Source organism: Oncorhynchus clarkii, chromosome 17 (assembly GCF_045791955.1).
Source record: "Oncorhynchus clarkii lewisi isolate Uvic-CL-2024 chromosome 17, UVic_Ocla_1.0, whole genome shotgun sequence".
In the NCBI taxonomy this organism is placed as follows: Eukaryota; Metazoa; Chordata; class Actinopteri; order Salmoniformes; family Salmonidae; genus Oncorhynchus; species Oncorhynchus clarkii.
Genome location: NC_092163.1, coordinates 45,914,154 through 45,934,461, shown reverse-complemented (window position 1 = coordinate 45,934,461; position 20,308 = coordinate 45,914,154). Strand labels below are relative to the sequence as shown.

The 20,308-nt window shown below is 41.8% G+C and overlaps 1 protein-coding gene across 1 annotated transcript; it reads right to left on the bottom strand.

Annotated features, from left to right (window-relative positions):
• Positions 1 to 11,543: 11,543 nt before the first annotated feature.
• On the bottom strand, positions 11,544 to 19,937 carry LOC139369773 (protein unc-119 homolog B-like). The gene is made up of 5 exons (XM_071109035.1): positions 19,675 to 19,937; positions 19,310 to 19,423; positions 19,047 to 19,146; positions 13,418 to 13,590; positions 11,544 to 11,659 (listed from the first exon to the last, which is right to left on the bottom strand). The coding sequence occupies exons 1-5, from the start codon at positions 19,907 to 19,909 to the stop codon at positions 11,544 to 11,546; spliced, it is 738 nt and encodes a 245-aa protein (XP_070965136.1). The 5' UTR covers positions 19,910 to 19,937.
• Positions 19,938 to 20,308: the final 371 nt, after the last annotated feature.

Sequence of the window (20,308 nt, the reverse complement as noted above, 5' to 3'; positions counted from 1 at the left end):
TATATCCTCTAGTCCTGTCCATGCCCCACACTCCATGCCCATGTGACTGCCTTAACCAACTAAGTGGAAGATTACCAGCTTTTCCCCTAAGTAGGCTACCCTCTTGGCTGGGCCAAGATGGTCACCTGAGGGCTTTAAACGCATTGGTTGAACTGCTCCTATGGTAGAGTGAGGTGCACAATAAGCATGTACTACCCTACCAGCTATGTTTAATGTATTAACTGAACCTTTAAAAGTTTACTGGTCAGAACTGCAGTTTGTTTACTGCTAGTTACTGAGCAGTAATACTAGGTGCAGTTTACAAATGGCATTTATATCAATTGTAGAAAACAAGGGAGGCGGGGTAACTACAAATATGAAATAAGTTGTGCCACAGTATGTCCAGCTTGTCACTGTGAAATGAATTTGAAAGGTGGACCTTGAGCTGTAGCCTACAATACGTGTATTATGGAGACAAGTCGTGGCAAGCTACCTTTTGCCTTTGAAATAGGCAACATCTAATGCATCAAAACACCAAATGGGCGAGAGAGAGGGAGAACGAGAGGGAGAGAGAGAGAGAAAGAGAGAGAGAGAGAGAGAGAGAGAGAGAGAGAGAGAGAGAGAGAGAAAAAGGACAGCAAGAAAGAGAGGGGGCTCCAACAACTGAACATTCTAGTCCAGACTCTCTCCTTTTCCACACACAAACGTGTGTGTTTACAATACCCTCAATGCGTCAAACTGCACTGAATACACATACACACACAATAATGAGTGGTGGCTGTCTGTGTGCAGCCTCACGAGATGTGCTGTGGGGCGTATGTGTGTCAAATGGTTGCGAGAGGGACTGAGTGGCGGGCGGGGGAGTGGGTGAAGGGGGGCGGACGGGGGGGATTGGTGGACCATGGCGAGAGAACAGTATGTAGGACAGAGCCTAGCTAGTGCCCTTCCTATTCTGACTGACTGGAGCCATGGGCCTGCTGAATTTCTGCATGCATGATCAATGTGGCTGAATAAAAAGAGAGAGCAAGATAGAGGGAGAGGGGGAGGGGGAGGGGGAGGAATTAGTTTTGTGGCCTTAGAGACTTGGAACAGTTGAATCAGCTACTTTAGTGATATGTGTGATTCAGTAATTTGGACGTTTCTACGTACTCTGGTTTGTTAACCTCAACAAACCAAAATGGCTTCAGCTTCGATTAAAGAAGCTACGACCTCTCTCTCTCTCTCTCTCAGGGATAGTTTGTCCAATTTGACTTTTCTTTCTCTTTGTTTCCTTGACCACAACTGACCCAGAGTGGGAAGCCTATTGTTCAACCATGACCTTTGACCCTTTAGGTCCTGGGACCTGCTCAGAGAGAGCCTCAAGGGAGTTTGGGGGTGCTGCAGTGGCAACTTTTGGCCATCTGAAAAGATTCACTGGGAGTGGTAGTGGCTAGGCTACAGGTTTTATAAGATATACGGCTTTGGGTGCATCCCTGCTACCCTGTCCAGAACAGATTGCAAGATCATTTGATCATATTATAGAGAATTTGGGGGGTATCCCTGACCGGGACTTGAACCTGGGTCCCAGCGACTATCAAGCCAATACCTTAATCGTTACACCAAGAGGTATGAACCTCTTGAAGAGGTTGCTAGGTGTTGTGTTAACGTCGCGACATTAACCATATTGATGTGGTTGAACTGAGATGTTCCAAACTTCTCAAATCAAATCAAATGTTACGTACACATATTTTGCAGATATTATCACAGGTGCAGCAAAATTCTTGTGTTCTAGCTCCAACAGTGCAGTAATACCTAACAATACATACAAATCCCCAAAATAAAAATAAATATATACAGTGCATTTGGAAAGTATTCAGATCCCTTCACTTTTTCCACATTTCGTTACGTTACAGCCTTATTCTAAAATGTATTTAAAAATAAATTCCCACATCAATCTACACATACGCCCCATAATGACAAAGCAAAAAGTTATTTTGGGATTCTTTGGCAAATGTATTAAAAACAAACAAGGAAATATGACATTTACTTAAGTATTCAAATCAAATCAAATTTTATTATTATTATTATTATATTACGAATGTTTTCTCAGTACTTTGTTGAAATACCTTTGTCAGCGATTACAGCCTCATGTCTTCTTGGATATGACGCTACAAACTTGGTACATCTGTATTTGGGAAGTTTCTCCCATTCTTATCTGTAGATCCTCTCAAGCACTGTCAGGTTGGATGGGGAGCAGCGCTGCACAGCTATTTTCAGGTCTCTCCAGAGAGGGGTCAAGTCTGGGCTCTGGTTGGGCCACTTAAGGACATTCAGAGACCTGTCCTGAAGCCACTCTCCTGTGTTGTCTTGGCTGTGTTCTTAGAGTCGTTGTCCTGTTGGAAGGTGAACCTTCACCCCAGTCTGAGGTCCTGAGCGCTCTGGAACAGGTTTTCATCAATGATCTCTCTATACTTTGCTTCGTTCATCTTTCCCTCAATCCTGACTAGTCTCCCAGTCCCTGCCACAGAAAAACATCCCCACAGCATGATGCTGATGCCACCACCATGTTTCACCGTAGGGAAGGTATTGGCCAGGTGATGAGCGCTGCCTGATTTCCTCCAGACGTGATGCTTGGCTTTCAGGCCAAAGAGTTCCATCTTGGTTTCATCAGACCAGAGAATCTTGTTTCTCATGGTCTAAGAGTCCTTTAGGTACCGTTTGGCAAACTCCTTTCACTGAGTAGTGGCTTCTGTAAAGGCCAGATTGGTGGAGTGCTGCAGACATGGTTGTCCTTCTGGAAGGTTCTCCCATCGCCAAAGAGGAACTCTGGAGCTCTGTCAGAGTGACCATCGGGTTCTTGGTCACCTCCCTGACCAAGGTTCTTCTCCCCCGATTGCTCAGTTAGGCCGGGTAGCCAGCTCTAGGAAGACTCTTGGTGGTTCCAAACGTTTTCCATTTAAGAATGATGGAGGCCACTGTGTTTTTTGGGGACCTTCAATGTTGCAGACATTTTTTGGTACCCTTCCCCAGATCTGTGCCTCGACACAATCCTGTCTCAGAGCTCGGACAATTCCTTCGACCTCATGGCTTGGTTTTTGCTCTGACGTGCACTGTCAACTGTGGGACCTTACATAGACAGGTGTTTGTCTTTCCAAATCATGTCCAATCAATTGAATTTACCACAGGTGGACTCCAATCAAGTTGTAGAAACGTCTCAAGAATGATCAATGGAAACAGGATGCACCTGATGCCAATTTCGAGTCTCATAGCAAAGGGTCTGAATACTTATGTAAATAAGGTGTTTCTGTTTTCATTTTTTATAAATTTGCAAACATTTCTAAAAACCTGTTTCACTTTGTCGTTTTGGGGTATTATGTATAGATTAACGAGGGAAAAAAATAATTTAAAACATTTTAATATAAGGCTGTACCGTAACAAATTTTGGAAAATGGGAAGGTGTCTGAATATATTCCAGAATGCACTGTCCATAGGGCAGCGGTCTCTAACGTGCAGGGATGAGTTCCGGATGGTAGCAGGCTAGTAACAGTGACTGAAGTTCAGGGCAGGGTACTGGGCGGTGGCGAGCTAGTGGTGACTATTAAACAGTCTGATGGCCTGGAGATAGAAGCTGTTCTTCAGGCCGTGTCTGGACTTGACAGTTCATGCAGCTTTAATATACAGATCATAGAGTTCTGATCATGGAATTCCGAACGCGTCATGCATCTACAACTACATTTAAATATGTCCACAGCGTGTCCGGATTCCCTTTTCCAGCACTATATTCAAATGCCAGTATGCATTCCGCAAATGGTGGAATAGGCAAAATATGATAATAACCAAACAACAACTGATAGCAGTAGCTAACTACTATAGCTAACTAGCCAGCGAACCTATGTAGCTAGCCAGCACGCTAGCAAGCAACGCCAAAAGGATTGCAAACGGGTTAGCATAAATACATTATTTTTCTATTAGATAGCTGGCTAGCATTTATGAGGCCAGCAAAAACGTTCCTCACACTTAGCTGTTCTACGAGTGGTCTGAGGCAAGCATTATTTTACGAGCCTTTTCAAGTGCAGCGTTAATAATGATGCATTTGGGAGACAGCTCAGAGATTTATTGATGTTCTTACGAAGGTTCTAACAATGAACTTAGCCTTGAAGATGCTTTTGGGCAACCAGCCCTGATAGTCTGTGCAAGCCTTTCTCGGGATTTTGTACCTTTTGCCGTTTAAATAAACAGAAGCAGGGAAATCTACATTTTTGCTGAGTGAGCGATTTCCCTCCCAAATCACTTGGCCAATGCCACTGTGTTGTACGTTCACCGCACGTCAGGAAGTCTCTGCCTGCTTTGGGTACCTGGGAGGAAGCCAATAGACCAGGGTTACCCAAACTCGGTCCTCGGGTCCCCAAGGGCTGCACATTTTAGTTTTAGCCCAAGCACTACACAGCTGATTCAAATAATAACATAATAATCAAGCTTTGATCACATGAATCAGCTGTGTAGTGTTAGAGCAAAAACCAACATGTACACCCCAAGGACTGAGTCCCAAGAACTGAGTTTGGGAAATGCTGCAATAGACCAAGAAGACAACAAGAGGAAAGAAGCCATTGGCTTTGCTCAGGGTATTTTCACCTGGCTGGTGGCAAGAGGAGGAACTGAAGAGTAGGCTTTAGGAGAAGGAGTGAAAAAAACAAGCACACCTGTGCTGCTGGCGCAAAGAGCTCCACCTCTGTTCTCCTGCTATCACAATCCTCCATCCCCAGGGGAAGGTGTGGCAAGGGAACGAGACAAAGGGAGGAGAGAAAGACAGAGGAAGGGTGAGATTAAGAGGAAGGCTTCAGATAGCTTCAACGGTTGGTAAGGGTTTAATCTCACCAGTACAATATTTATAAACTGGATTGGTATGGGGAGGGAAAGAAAGGGGTTGTTCGCACATTATTTTACAACTAGGTGGTTGTTTTAGTTGCCCATTCTTTCAAAATAAGAGACTGGGAGTAACACACCCAAACACACACTCCCACACAACCACACACACACAACAGAGGCTTCCAGTTACAATGCAGCACATCCCTAATATTTACCTTGAATATATACCACAAAGACAACGGTTATGGGAAACAAGGCACCATTAGGGAAACATTATATCCATCATGGTCTTACTTATTGCATTAGAGTCTCTCCCAACCAACCAATCAACAATGTCATTTCTTTACATTGACCAACCTCATTTGCACTATTAGCTGTCCTTTGAGCATTTTGCACTTGAGCAATAGGCTTGCTATCAGCTACAGTATCTTTGGAAAAGAAGACAATGTCAATAGAACGTGTTTGCTTGTTGAAAAAGGATTTGACATATCCTTAGTTGTGTGGTTCATGATAAATGTCAGGCCTGGGCACGTATTTACCACTAAGGCACCGGCATCTTCAGGTTAAGCAAACATTATACATCAGACCATTTAACTTTGGTTAACCATTGTACTAGAGCAGGAAATTCCCGTTTTCTTGACATAGTAACCATGTTGTAACCATATACAATGTTGCTTAGATGTTAGCCCATCATTATGTACTTGACTTTACAACAATGTCTTTGGTCATTGGTCACATGGTCAATGCAGTCTCAAAATGAGAATATCGGGAAGCATTGGTCTTGACCAATGAACAAGTGACAGATCAACTACCAAACAATGTTAATAATCGGTCAGATCAGAAACTCCTCCCATAGGGACCTTCAGAGGAAAGACTTTGCCCAGTGGCGAAATCCACTCGGTTCATCTACAAAGCACCTCTGCCAAAGACACACACAAGTGAAGTCGGAATAGGGCCCTGTATCTCTTTTAATCCTTTTTCCACCCCACCCCCCCCCCCCCCACTTCCATCCACAGGGCCCATCAACGCCATTCCTCCCTTCTATTTATAGGATACGACTGTCCCCTCGTCCGCTTCACTGCAAAAGCAAAGACATGGGGGTGTATCTCAATAATCAACAGTGGCTACCTCTCCTTGTCTCCTCTCCTTTATCTGCACTGATCCCAACCAGAAGGAATAGGGGTGAAAGCAATGGCGGATGCCTATCAGGAACCATAATAAACAAATCCTGCATAGAAGCCCATGGTTATTGATTTATGGGGAAAGGGCAGATTGAGCTATCTGATTCAGAAGCCTACAGTTTGACCGTGTCCTGCTTTGTTGTTTGATTGATTGTGTGTGTGTGTGTGTGTGTGTGTGTGTGTGTGTGTGTGTGTGTGTGTGTGTGTGTATATACAGTATGAGAGAGAGAGAGAGATGGCATTTAGAAGAGAGCAAGAGAGAAACAAATGCTGTAAATGTTGTGTATTCCAACATGTAGCATGAGCTTGTATATTTACATCTAACCCCTCTCACCTTTCACCATGGTAATGTGGCCCTCAGGCAAAGCCTTTTGTGTGACCTCACCAGTCAGGAAATATCAGATGGCAAAATCAACAAGAACAGAAATTGTCTGGTAATATCACTGACGATTGCAGAAACTCTTCTGCAGTTTAGGTTTTGGTCACTCATTTGGCAAAATGCAGTAATAATATCTATGACCACATTTCAATATTAACAGGAGCAGTTCAGCTGGAGGGGCCATCTTGTGGACCGAACCTGAAGTGCAACATGAAGTTTAATAACTTACCAAACAGACAGAACGAATGTGTGACAATTCACACGCACACATACTAAAATGAAATGAAAACCATTCAACAGAAAGTGACAGGGGAGAGAGTGAAAGAGAGATGCAGAAAAGAGAGAGCTGACAGAGGGAGGTAGGGAGACTAGGGAGAGCTCCATTGTGGGGATTTTGTGAGGCTCAGATTGTCTTCTTCTCTGGGAAAGTGGAAACTCAACACTCCTCTCCAGAGGTCTGGTTACCAGGTGAGAGAGGAAGAAAGAAAGGAAAAACAGAGAGAGAGGAGGAGGGAGGAGCAAAGAGGTGTGGAGAGAGGGCTGGGAGATGAGGGAAGTGGACGAATGAGTTTTGGACATGAGTTAGAGAGGTGGAAAGAGATACAAAGAAAAAGAGAGGGGAACAGAGAAAGGGGAAGATGTAGAGCTGTACATACAGATAAGAAAATAAAGAGTGAGAAAAGGGAGGATTTGTTTAAAGTCCCAGAGGACTAACATAGCTGGGGGTAACTGTTCCACAAAATCACAGAATAATACTTTGTTTAGTATTCCAAAATATGTCATTTTACGAAATTCTCCTGTATCGGGTCTACAACACAATCTGTATTTGCAATCTTATTATAATAATAAGTTACATCTAAATAAAATTGAGTTATGATAGAATTTCGCCGGAGGGGATGGCTGCTGTTCTACGGGCTCCTGATCACCAGCTGTTCCTGACGACTGTGTGATTACGTCTCCGTAGCCGATGTAAGACTTTTAAACAGGTTAACATTCACAAGGTCGCAGGGCCAGATGGATTACCAGGACGCGTACTCTGACCGTGCGCTGAACCAGCTTCACTGACATTTTCAAGCTCTTCCTGACCCAGTCTGTGATACCTACATGTTTCAAGCAGACCACCATAGTCTCTGTGTCCAACAACGCCAAGGTAACCTGCCTATATGGCTAGTCACATATGTAGCCATGAAATGCTTTGGACCTAAGGACCTATCATGGTCAAAACACACCAACAGAGTCGTGAAAAGGGCACGACAACACCTATTCCCCAGGAGGCTGAAAAGATTGGTCATGGAACCTCAAATCCTCCTAAATTATACAGCTGCACCATCGAGAGCATCCTGATTGGTTGCATCACCACTTGGCATGGCAATTGCTCAGCATCCGACCGCAAGGTGATACAGAGTCTAGTGCGTATGGACCAGTACATCACTGAAGCCAAACATTCTGCCATCCAGGACCTCTATACCAGGCAGTGTCAGAGGAAGGCCCTAAACATTGTCAAAGACTTGAGCCACCCAAGTCTAGACTGTTATCTCTGCTACTGCAAGCAGTACCGGAGCGCCAAGTCTGGGACCAAAAGGCGCCTTCACAGGCTTCTATCCCCGAGCCATAAGACAGCTGAACAGTTTATCAAATGGCTACCCAGACTATTTGTATTGACCCCCTTATTTTTTGCACTGACTCTCTTTCACAGGCTTGATGTACACGCACTGGACTCTAACCACACACTCACACATACTAGACTGACACGCCAACACACACACACACATTCCTTCACAGACGCTGCTGCTGTTTATTTTTTACGCAGTCACTTTACCCCTACATACTGTACATGTGCATATTACCTCAGCTAAACCGTACCCCTGAATATTGACTTGGTATCGTTACACCTTGTATATAGCCTTTTTATTGTTATTTTAGTGTGTTACTATTTTTTCTCTAGTTTATTTAGCAAATGTTTCTTAATTACTTTTTTAAAACACTGCATTGTTGGTTAAGGGCTCGATAAGTAAGCTTTCATGGTAAGGAATACCTGTTGTATTCAGTGCATGTGGAAAATACAATTTGGTTTGATGGTTATCAATGGTTATGTTTCATTCATTTAAATGACCTTTCAACAGATTATGCCTTTAGTAATTGTTCTTGTAGTACAGTATGTTTCCATTCGCCAAAACAGACGTCTCCATTGTTTCTTTATTGTCCCATGACACCCCCTCGTGGCCAACACCAGCCGTTACACTGTTCTCTCCCTAGAAAAGGGTGCTGACAATCTGGTAAACACACATCTTACAGGTTGAATGAATGAATGGTATTGCTGAAGCACTGCTGCACCTCATCAAATTAATTTGAAAATGCACATATAGTATATTTATTTTTGACAACATTTTTATTTCATACAACTACACACTTTATCCTGGACACCAGTAGTTAACAGAAGACACAATAATACACTATTTGATTTCTATCTAACAAAGATCAAATCACAAATTCCTTTAAATTTCCACACCACACATACTTTTGGTGTTTCTAGAGGAAACAATCCAAAACACTACAACATTTTACTTTAAAACATAATAAAAGTATCAACCTGACATATTAATACAATCAAGAGTTGAGTAATACACTGTATCCTATATGACTGCATATCTAATTATTGACTGTGAAAAACATTTCTGATCAGAGCTATCTTCTCAGTTTATATAAATAAAATAAAAGCTATATATTTTTTAAGTGCCTTTCAAATCATCCAAAGACACCAAAAAATAAAGGACATTTGTGTACATAAAAATGTAAGTGCTAGTTATTTTACAACCTGTGACTTTCACTGCTTTAGATGTTTTTTCTTGGTTTGAATGTAAACGTACGAGTACACCTTCTGATCACCTTGTTTGTGAAGCAGGGGTTGGAACCAAAATGATTTTCCAATGGTTTTGTTCTGAACAGAATCCACATTTTTTGGGGGTCCATTCCACTATTCCGACCAGCAAAATAAAGTTTGAACCGGTTCGAACCCCAAAAAAGCACCGGATTATATAGTTCCTTTCTGTTCTTTCATTTCGACATCAAATTACCTCACCAATCAGTGTGGACAGAGCAGCTTGCAATGGAGCGGATAAGCTATTTCATCTTTATAGGAAAGTCGTTGAAAGCTAATTGTCTTTTGCCCTAACAGCATGGTTCAATCATAATGAAAGACAAACACACACACTGTGCACTGTGCTGTCAGTCACTATGGACAAGTGTAGGAGGCCTGGCTTGAAGGGCATCTTGTCATGACATGCATTATCTGAATTAGGCCCAAAGAATTATACCTACACAGGAGGTATAATTATACCTACGTTGGGGAACTTTGAAAGTCTTTGAACTTCCGAGAGTTGGCTTAATGTTGGACCAGAAATAACATTAGCTAACAAGCTTGTGTGTGCAGAGCAGCACTAGAATTAAAAACTTGTCTTATCTTTTGTAGTTAATAAATCCAACGTGAAACGGTATAACTATAGTATCCTTAACCAGCATTGAAACAGTTAATCCATTCTTCTCTAATAAAAAAATCTCTCTCCCTAATTTCTGAATCACGCCTAAGTAGGCTACAGTAACCTATGCTTCGGTTGGGAAGTGGCAGGTAGCCTAAACACGCACACAAACTGGCAAAGATTTCCAGCTGGCAGGCAGACACTGGAATACGTTTCTGAGTAACAGAGTGAGGGCTTTGCATAGGTGCTTTGTTGCAATTTTTGTAGGAATGGAAAAAAATGCCCGGAACAAAGAAGAACGTTGTTAACCGGTTCCCATGCTTTTCAAATAATGGTTCTGTTCTGGAACATTATAGATCACTTTCCTTCCTGATTCTGATTCTGTTCCTCGAATAATTACAGTTGAAGTCGGAAATTTAAATACACCTTAGCCAAATACATTTGAACTTATTTATTTGACATTTAATCATAGTACAAATTCCCTGTCTTAGGTCAGTTAGGATCACCACGTTATTTTAAGAATTTGAAATGTCAGAATAATAGTAGAGAGAATGATTTATTTCAGCTTTTATTTCTTTCATCACAATCCCAGGGGGTCAGAAGTTCACATACACTCAATTAGTATTTGGTAGCATTGCCTTTAAATTGTTTAACTTGGGTCAAACGTTTTGGGTAGCCTTCCATAAGCTCCCACAATAAGTTGGGAGAATTTTGGCCCAATCCTCCTGACAGAGCTGGCGTAACTGAGTCAGGTTTGTAGGCCTCCTTGCTTGCACACGCCTTTTCAGTTCTGCCCACAAATTTTCTATGGGATTGAGGTCAGGGCTTTGTGATGGCCACTCCAATACCTTGACTTTGTTGTTCTTAAGCCAGTTTGCCACAACTTTGGAAATACACTTGGGGTCATTGTCCATTTGGAAGACCCATTTGCGACCAAGCTTTAACTTCCTGACTAATGTCTTGAGATTTTGCATCAATATATCCACATAATTTTCCTCCCTCATGATGCCATCTATTTTGTGATGTTCACCAGTCCCTCCTGCAGGAAAGCACCCCCACAACATGTGTATTTGACAGTGAGTGTGTGAGTGCGTGGATGTCTTCCCCATTCCCATCTTAATTATATTTCCAGACTGGAGTGTGGGCCTGAGCACAGCAGGTTACGATAGAGAGAAATAGAAATAGGGAGAGAAAGAGAGAAAGATTGTTTGTCTGCCTGTGTGTGTGGTCATTGTTGGGTCTTTTACGGGTATGACTCACTCCTAAAAAGCTGCATTTGGTGGGAAACTAGTGCTTCTCATGGTTCAACAAAAGTGGGGAATATGCTTTCCCTTAAAAGCCAAGGAGTGCACAGTACATCAACTGTCCAACTACACACTAAAATCAACCATTTGGTTAGTTGAGACACATCATTGGGGTTCAACCTGCTTTCTTTTGGTGGTACAGAGAAAGCACTATTGGCAGAGTTTTGCCATACTACTGCCAGTAGTCTATGTGGCTCTATGTGGCTCTGTCCTGCTGTTTTTAAACTTTTCCATACTATACAGCTTTACCATGACAATAAAGGCTTTTTAACTTACAGTAATCCACATTTGGGGGAGAGTCTGCTGGTGTGAATATAGGCTTGGGCACAGCACGCGCGCACACACACACACACACACACACACACACACACACACACACTCAATGCCTGCCCCCGTTATAAGCGTAGTCTGCCTTGTTGTGCATGACCAGTCTGTTGTCAACAAAGTAGAAGCTGTCTGACCTCGTCTCGTAGGGATGTTCCACCATCTGACAAACTGGAAGGGAACATTTATTATTCTGTATTTCACATGTTATTAATGTTTCACATGTCTGGATAATGTATTCAAAAGGTGATGTGCATTTCATTCAGTAAATGATTTCATTTCCACATACAGTTGAAGTCGGATGTTTACATACACCTTGGCCAAATACATTTAAACTCACAATTCCTCACATTTAATCCTAGTAAATATTCCCTGTCTTCAGTTAGGATCACCACTTTATTTTAAGAATGTGAAATGTCAGAATAATAGTACAGAGAATGATATATTTCAGCTTTTATTTCTTTCATCACATTCCAAGTGGGGCAGAAGTTTACATACACTCAATTAGTCTTTGTTTGTTTTGGCCCAATCCTCCTGACAGAGCTGATGTAACTGAGTCAGGTTTGTAGACCTCCTTGTCGCACACACTTTTTCCAGTTCTGCTCACACATTTTCTATAGGATTGAGGTCAGAGCTTTGTGATGGCCACTCCAATACCTTGACTTTGTTGTCCTTAAGCCATTTTGCCACAACTTTGGAAGTATGCTTGGGGTCATTGTCCATTTGGAGGACCCATTTGCGACCAAGTCTGGAACTGATGTCTTGAGATGTTGCTTCAATATATCCACATAATATTCCTCCCTCATGACGCCATCTATTTTGTGAAGTGCACCAGTCCCCCCTACAGCAAAGCACCCCTACAACATGATGCTGCCACCCCCATGCTTCACGGTTGGGATGATGTTCTTCGGCTTGCAAGCCTCCCCCTTTTTCCTCCAAACATAAAGATGGTCATTATGGCCAAACAGTTCTATTTTTGTTTCATCAGACCAGAGGACATTTCTCCAAGAAGTACGATCTTTGTCCCCATGTGCAATTGCATAACCATATTCTGGCTTTTTTATGGCGGTTTTGGAGCAGTGGCTTCTTCCTTGCTGAGCGGCCTTTCAGGTTATGTCGATATAGGACTCGTTTTACTGTGGATATAGATACTTTTGTACCTGTTTCCTCCAGCATCTTCACAAGGTCCTTTGCTGTTGTTCTGGGATTGATTTGCACTTTTTGCAGCAAAGTACGTTCACCTCTAGGAGACAGAACGCGTCTCCTTCCTGAGTGGTATGACGTCTGTGTGGTCCTATGGTGTTTATACTTGGGTACTATTGTTTGTACAGATGAACGTGGTACCTTCAGGCGTTTGGAAATTACTCCCAAGGATTAACCAGACTTGTGGAGATCTACAATTTTTTTTTCTGAGGTCTTGGCTGATTTCTTTTGATTTTCCCATGATGTCAAGCAGAGGCACTAAGTTTGAAGGTAGGCCTTGAAATACATCCACAGGTACACCTCCAATTGACTCAAATGATGTCAATTAGCCAATCAGAAGCTTCTAAAGTGGGAATTTTGGGAATTTTCCAAGCTGTTTAAAGGCACAGTGAACTTAATGTATGTACATTTCTGACCCACTGGAATTGTGATATGGTGAATTAGAAGTGAAATAATCTGTCTGTAAACAATTGTTGGAAAATGTACTTGTGTCAAGCACAAAGTAGATGTCCTAACCGACTCTTGTTAACAAGAAATTTGTGGAGTGGTTAAAAAACAAGTTTCAATGACTCCAACCTAAGTGGATGTAAACTTCCGACTTCAACTGTAAATGTAATGTACACATTCTACTTATTTACTCCTACATTATTTAATTATGTAGCACTTTTCAAAAAAACATCAGTAACAAAGTGCTTAATTGACTAATGGTTGGGATGTAAAACTCACCCAAGCTCTCGGACAGCTGAGGGAACTCATAGATGTGTTCGCAAGTATTGCGGCTGTTTGGGATACAGAAGCCGAAGTCAAAGTCAAAGCTCTTCAGGAGGTGATCCCTGAAGTAGTGCCTCTCAATCATCCTGAAGCTGTTCAGAGGCCGTGTGCCAACTGTAAACTCCACTCTGACACACAGACAGAGAGAGAGACAGACATACAGACCGACATACAGTAGGTACAACATGCAGTAGGTACAGTACGTGAATAAACGTGTGGATCGAAAAAACTATGCTGTCTGTGCTGTGCTGTGTGTGTGTCCTACAAGAAACATGGTATAGAGGAGATGGACCCACTGGTTGCCCTCTAGGTTACAGAGAGCTGGTAGTCCCATCCAGCAAACTACCAGGTGTGAAACAGGGAAGGGACTCAGGGGTTATGCTAATTTGGTTTAGAGCAGACCTAACTCACTCTATTAAATTAATCAACTGAGGCACATTTTATACTTGGCTAGAAATTCGAAAGTAAGTTATCTCAACAGAGAAAAATGCCTCCTATGTGCTACCTATATCGCCCCACTAGAATATCCATACTTTAATGAAGACAGCTTCTCCATCCTGGAGGGGGAAAATCAATAATTTCCAGACCCAGGGACATGTACTAGTCTGTGGCGACCTAAATGCCAGAACTGGACTTGAACCTGACACCCTCAGCACACAGAAAGACAAACACCTACCTGGAGGTGACATCATTCCCTCCCCCATATGCCCCCTAGGCACAACTACGACAACATAACCAACCAAAACGGGTCACAACTCCTCAGCTGTGTCGCATGCTGGGTATGTACATAGTCAATTGTAGACTTCGAGGGGACTCCTATGGTAGGTACACCTATAGCTCATCTCTTGGCAGTAGTACCTCAGACTACTTTATCACTGACCTCAACCCAGAGTCTCTCATAGCGTTCACAGTCAGTCCACTGACACCTGTATTAGATCACTGCAAAATCATAGTCTACTTGAACAAAGCAATACTCAATCATGAGGCATCAAAGCCAAAGGAAAAAGCTAAACAGTATATTTGACCTCTCAGCTTCCCTATCAAATCTAAACATTTCAAACAGAAAACCGAAGAAAATTAACAAAAATTACAAATAGTTTGATGAAGAATGCAAAAACCTAAGAATGAAATAGAGAAACCTATCCAACCAAAAACATAGGGTGGGTTGCACAAACATGGATTAACTCTTAAACTGGGTTAAATCAAGGTTTATCTATTAATCATGTGGTACCAAATTGTAAACCTAGTTTTAACTTAAATCCTTCCTCTAATGTTAAATTTAGCTTTCACTTTAAACCTAGATTAATATTAAGCATGAATAAAATGATTTTTTAAAATATATAAACTTAGATGGGAGATGAATTCTAAACTGCCACTTTAGGTAATTTAACTGATAAAATTGCAGACCAAAACAAGTTCCTCAGAGAGTAATTAGAGACAGGTTGAATTCTGTTGAGTTTTATGATAATTAACTCATTATTAGCAGGCTATTTACATGCCCATTTTGTACAACAATTGAATTGGGGCTTATGATATGTCCCACCTTGGTACGAATGATGATGTTATGCAACATGCTGTAACGGGCTGATAACGTTAACATTGTAGTGAAGTTGCATTAACATTAGTTTTAACGTGCATTATAGGCATTGATATTTACCAGTTATTTATGCTTACTAAATATTGGTGGGTCAAGTTGTCCGTCGATATCATAGGGGTTATGGAGAGGGGCAAACTGCTGGGGAATCATCTCGCATATCTTCTGGGTGATAGGATCAATTCCCTTGGACGGAGGCCCCCGTCCCGCTCCGGTCTGAAATAGCCCCCCGCCTCTCCTCTGCCGCATCCTTCTTGACTTTCGCTTTTATGTTTTTTCCAGCACTGATCCAGATTCAAAATTAAGTGGTGCAACACATCTCTGATTAATTATAAACCTAGATTTACAAAACCTAGATTTGCTCTAATCCTAGGTTAATTTAAACCATGTTGGTGCAACCCACCCATAGAGACCCAGAAAACCTGAGCCTACGCCATCACTATGGTGAATCACTAAAACAATACAGAAATACCACGGAAAAAGAAGGAACAGCAAGTCAGAAATGAGCTCAATGTAATTGAAGAATCCATAGACTCTCACCACTTCTGAGATAATTGTAAAACACTAAACAAACAACAACATGGAGAGTTATCTATCCAAAATTGAGATGTATGGGTAAACCACATCTCTATAACAAAGAACAAACAGAAAAAACATATACATGATCAAATACAAATCTTAGAATCAACTATTAAAAAGTAGAGGTCGACCGATTAATCGTAATGGCCGATTAATTAGGGCAGATTTAAATTATTATTATTTTTTTTTACACCTTTATTTAATCTTTATTTAACTAGGCAAGTCAGTTAAGAACACATTCTTATTTTCAATGACGGCCTAGGAACGGTGGGTTAACTGCCTCGTTCACAGGGGCAGAACAACAGATTTTCACCTTGTCAGCTCGGGGGATCCAATCTTGCAACCGTACAGTTAACTTGTCCAATGCTATAACCACCTGCCTCTCGTTGCACTCCACGAGGAGACTGCCTGTTACGCGAATGCAGTAAGCCAAGTTAAGTTGCTAGCTAGCATTAAACTTATCTTATAAAAAGCAATCTATCATAATCACTAGTTAACTACACATGGTTGATATTACTAGTTTATCTAGCGTGTCCTACGTTGCATATAATCTGACTGAGCATACAAGTATCTGACTGAGAGGTGGTAGGCAGCAGCAGGCTCGTAAGCATTCATTCAAACAGCACTTTCGTGCATTTTGCCAGCAGCTCTTCGTTGTGCGTCAAGCATTGCGCTGTTTATGACTTCAAGCCTATCAACTCCCGAGATGAGGCTGGTGTAACCAAAGTGAAATGGCTAGCTAGTTAGCGGGGTGCGCGCTAATAGCGTTTCAAACGTCACTCGCTCTGAGACTTGGAGTGGTTGTTCCCCTTGCTTTGCATCGGTAACGCTGCTTCGAGGGTGGCTGTTGTCGTTGTGTTCCTGGTTCGAGCCCAGGAAGGAGCGGGACGGAAGCTGTACTGTTACACTGTCAATACTAAAGTGCATATTAGAACATCAAATAGTCAAAGGTTAATGAAATACAAATGGTATAGCGGGAAATAGTCCTATAATTCCTATAATAACTACAACCTAAAACTTCTTACCTGGGAATATTGAAGACTCGTTAAAAGGAACCACCAGCTTTCATATGTTCTCATGTTCTGAGCAAGGAACTTAAACGTTAGCTTTCTTACATGACACATATTGCACTTTTACTTTCTTTACCAACACTTTTTTTTTGCATTATTTAAACCAAATTTAACATGTTTCATTATTTATTTGAGGCTAAATTGATTTTATTGATATATTATATTAAGTTAAAATAAGTGTTCATTTAGTATTGTTGTAATTGTCATTATTACAAATTATATATATATTTTTTTTTAAATCGGCCGATTAATCGGTATCTGCTTTTTTGGTCATCCAATAATCGGTATCGGCGTTGAAAAATCATAATCGGTCGACCTCTAATTAAAAGACTACCAGAACCCACTGGATTCTCTAATTACATTGAATGAACTACAGGACAAAATACAAACCCTCCAACCCAAAAAGGCCTGTGGTGTTGATGGTATCCTCAATGAAATTATAAAATATACAGACCACACATTTCAATTGGCTATACTTAAACTCTTTAACATCATCCTTAGCTCTGGCATCTTTCCCAATATTTGGAACCAAGGACTGATCACCCCAATCCACGAAAGTGGAGACAAATTTGACCCCAATAACTACCGTGGGATATGCAGCAACCTTGGCAAAATCCTCTGCATTTTCATTAACAGCAGACTGGTACATTTCCTCAGTGAAAACAATGTATTGAGCAAATGTCAAATTGGCTTTTTACGAAATTACCATACGACAGACTACGTATTCACCCTACACACCCTAATGGACAAACAAACAAACCAAAACAAAGGCAAAGTCTTCTGATGCTTTGTTGATTTCAAAAAAGCTTTTTACTCAATTTGGCATGAGGGTCTCCTATACAAATTGATGGAATGCGGTGTTGGGGAAAAACAAACGACATTATAAAATCCATGTACACAAGCAGCTTAAGCCCCACTCCGTTCAACATATATATCAACGAATTGGCGAGAATCTGAGGTCAAATGTTTTGACTGTTTGCTCCCCAACCAAGGAGGGCCTACAGTAGTACCTAGATCTCCTGCACAGATCCTCAGACCTGGGCCCTGACAGTACATCTCAGTAAGACAAAAATAAAAGTGTTCCAAAAAAGGTCCAGTTGCCAGGACCACAAATACAAATTCCATCTAGACACCATTGCCCTAGAGCACACAAAAAAATATACCTCGGCCTAACATCAGCGCCACAGGTAACTTCCACAAAGCTGTGAACGGTCTGAGAGACAAGGCAAGAAGGGCCTTCTATGCCATCAAAGGGAACATAAAATTCGACATACCAATTAGGATCTGGCTAAAAATACTTGAATCAGTTAAAGAACCCATTGCCCTTTATGGTTGTAAGGTCTGGGGTCCGCTCACCAATCAAGAATTCACAAAATGGGAAAAACACCAAATTGAGACTGCATGCAGAATTCTGCAAAAATGTCCTTAGTGTACAACGTAAAACATCAAATAATACATGCATAGCAGAATTAGGCCGATACCCGCTAATTATCAAAATCCCCAAAAAAGGACGTTAAATTCTATTTAGGAAATTCTAAAAGGACGTTAAATTCTACTTTGACTCTGTACAGACTCAGTGAGCATAGCCTTGCTATTGAGAAAGGCCATCGTAGGCTGACCTGGCTCTCAAGAGAAGACAGGCTATGTGCACACTGCCCACAAAATTAGGTGGAAACTGAGCTGCACTTCCTAACCTCCTGCCAAATGTATGACCATATAAGAGACACATATTTCCGTCAGATTACACAGACTCACAAAGAATTTGAAAACAAACCCAATTTTGATGAACTCCCATATTTATTTATTTTACATTCATTTAACTAGGCAAGTCAGTTAAGAACAAATTCTTATTTACAATGACGGCCTACCGGGGAACAAGTGAGTTAACTACCTTGTTCAGGGGCAGAACAACAGATTTCACCTTGTCAGCCTGGGAATTCGATCCAGCAACCTTTCTGGCCCAACGCTCTAACCACTAGGCTACCTTCCGCCCCATTTTAGTGAAATACAACGGTGTGCCATCACAGCAGCAAGATTTGTGACCTGTTGCCACAAGAAAAGGGCAAAAGTGAAGAACAAACAGTATTGTAAATACAACCCATATTTATGTTTATTTATCTTCCCCTTTGTACTTTAACTATTTGCACATAATATGACATTTAAAATGTCTTTATTCTTTTGGAACTTTTGTGAGTGTAATGTTAACTGCACATTTGTATTGTTTTTTCCCACTTTGTTTATTATCTACTTCACTTGCTTTGACAATGTTAACATATGTTTCCCAAGCCAATAAAGCCCTTAAATTGAAATTGAATTGAAAGAGAGAGAAAGTGTTACGCACGTGGCTCCCACTGTCCTCAGTTGTAGGAATGCTGCTGTGAACTGGTAGCGTACGAAACGTCCTGCACTCATGTCTCCCTCTCCATTCTCCTCGTCTTCCTCTGAGGTCAACGACACAACACACACCATTTATTTTTACACCAATGGCACGGTGATGATTTCCAGTACATGCAACAAACACAAACACATGATCATATTAGTCAGACATACTACAGTGGTAATACACAGACACACACACACACTGAGAGAGAATATGGACTGTACCCGTATGAGGTGGTTTGGCAATTTCAAACAACACAGTCTCTGTCTCCAGGTCTCTGATTTTAAAGCGAATGAAATCTATGTTGAAGATGTTGTCCTCTGGTTTACACAGGTACCCTGGGATGGACATACAGGTTATGGGTATTCGGTGGCTGTTTTACAAGATCTAGTGTGCAATAAAATTATCTATCTTCTGATCTATCCATCTATCAGAGCGACTATGCAGGTAAATAGAGAGACATTCGTGAGCTAGTTTTACCCAACGCCACACTCAATGCTCAACGCCACACTCAATTACTGAATGCCACACTCAACTACTCAATGCCACTGTATATAAATGCATCTTTCAGAAAATAGATATATCCTACCCCGTGTAGCAACCCGCAATCCTAGGACCTCTTCAGGGGTGATGTGGCCAACTTGTGTCCGCAGATGGTCTTCTGTGACGGGCCTACTATCAACCTGGCTTCGCCGAGACTTGAGTCTCTTCAGAACCCCTCCACTTGGCTTGCGCTCCCGCGCAGGAGCCGCGGAACTGTGCCCGGCGCTCGAGACATTCTCTGCAGCAACAGGCGGGTCGATGCGCGCTTTAGCTCCGCTCATAATTCCCAGCTATGATGACAACCTTGCCTATCTGTCTCTGTCTCTCTCAACCTTAAAGTAATAAGATGGCGTCGTAGTTGTTGACTGACGAATCTCCGCTTCTCGTTGATGGGTCAAGCACTTGTTTTTTTAGGCACATGCTGTACAGTTGCCATGACAACTGATCAGAGCGCAAGTGTAGGTGAAAGGGGGACTTTCAAAGGAATAACACTAGGTGGCAGGATGTGCACCACACCTGGCATATGTTACATATGCTTGCTTAAACGCACACTCAGACTTTTATGCGCCAAGGTCGTTTGGAGAGATTGCGCCAAAATTGATTTACGCATGCGGTGGGCAAAGGCACTGAACCTTTGCGCCTACTGGTGTTGTGTTTAACCACCACTGATTCACAGTCCC

What these genes read in the sequence shown, in the direction of transcription:
- LOC139369773 (XM_071109035.1), bottom strand. Translation starts at nt 19,909, where the DNA reads ATGAGCGGAGCTAAAGCGCGCATCGACCCGCCTGTTGCTGCAGAGAAT. An exon ending in TGCCAAACCACCTCATACGG is followed by an intron (nt 19,147 to 19,309) that starts GTACAGTCCATA and finishes CGTTGACCTCAG; the next exon opens with AGGAAGACGAGGAGAATGGA. An exon ending in TCAGCTGTCCGAGAGCTTGG is followed by an intron (nt 11,660 to 13,417) that starts GTGAGTTTTACA and finishes GTTCCCTTCCAG; the next exon opens with TTTGTCAGATGGTGGAACAT.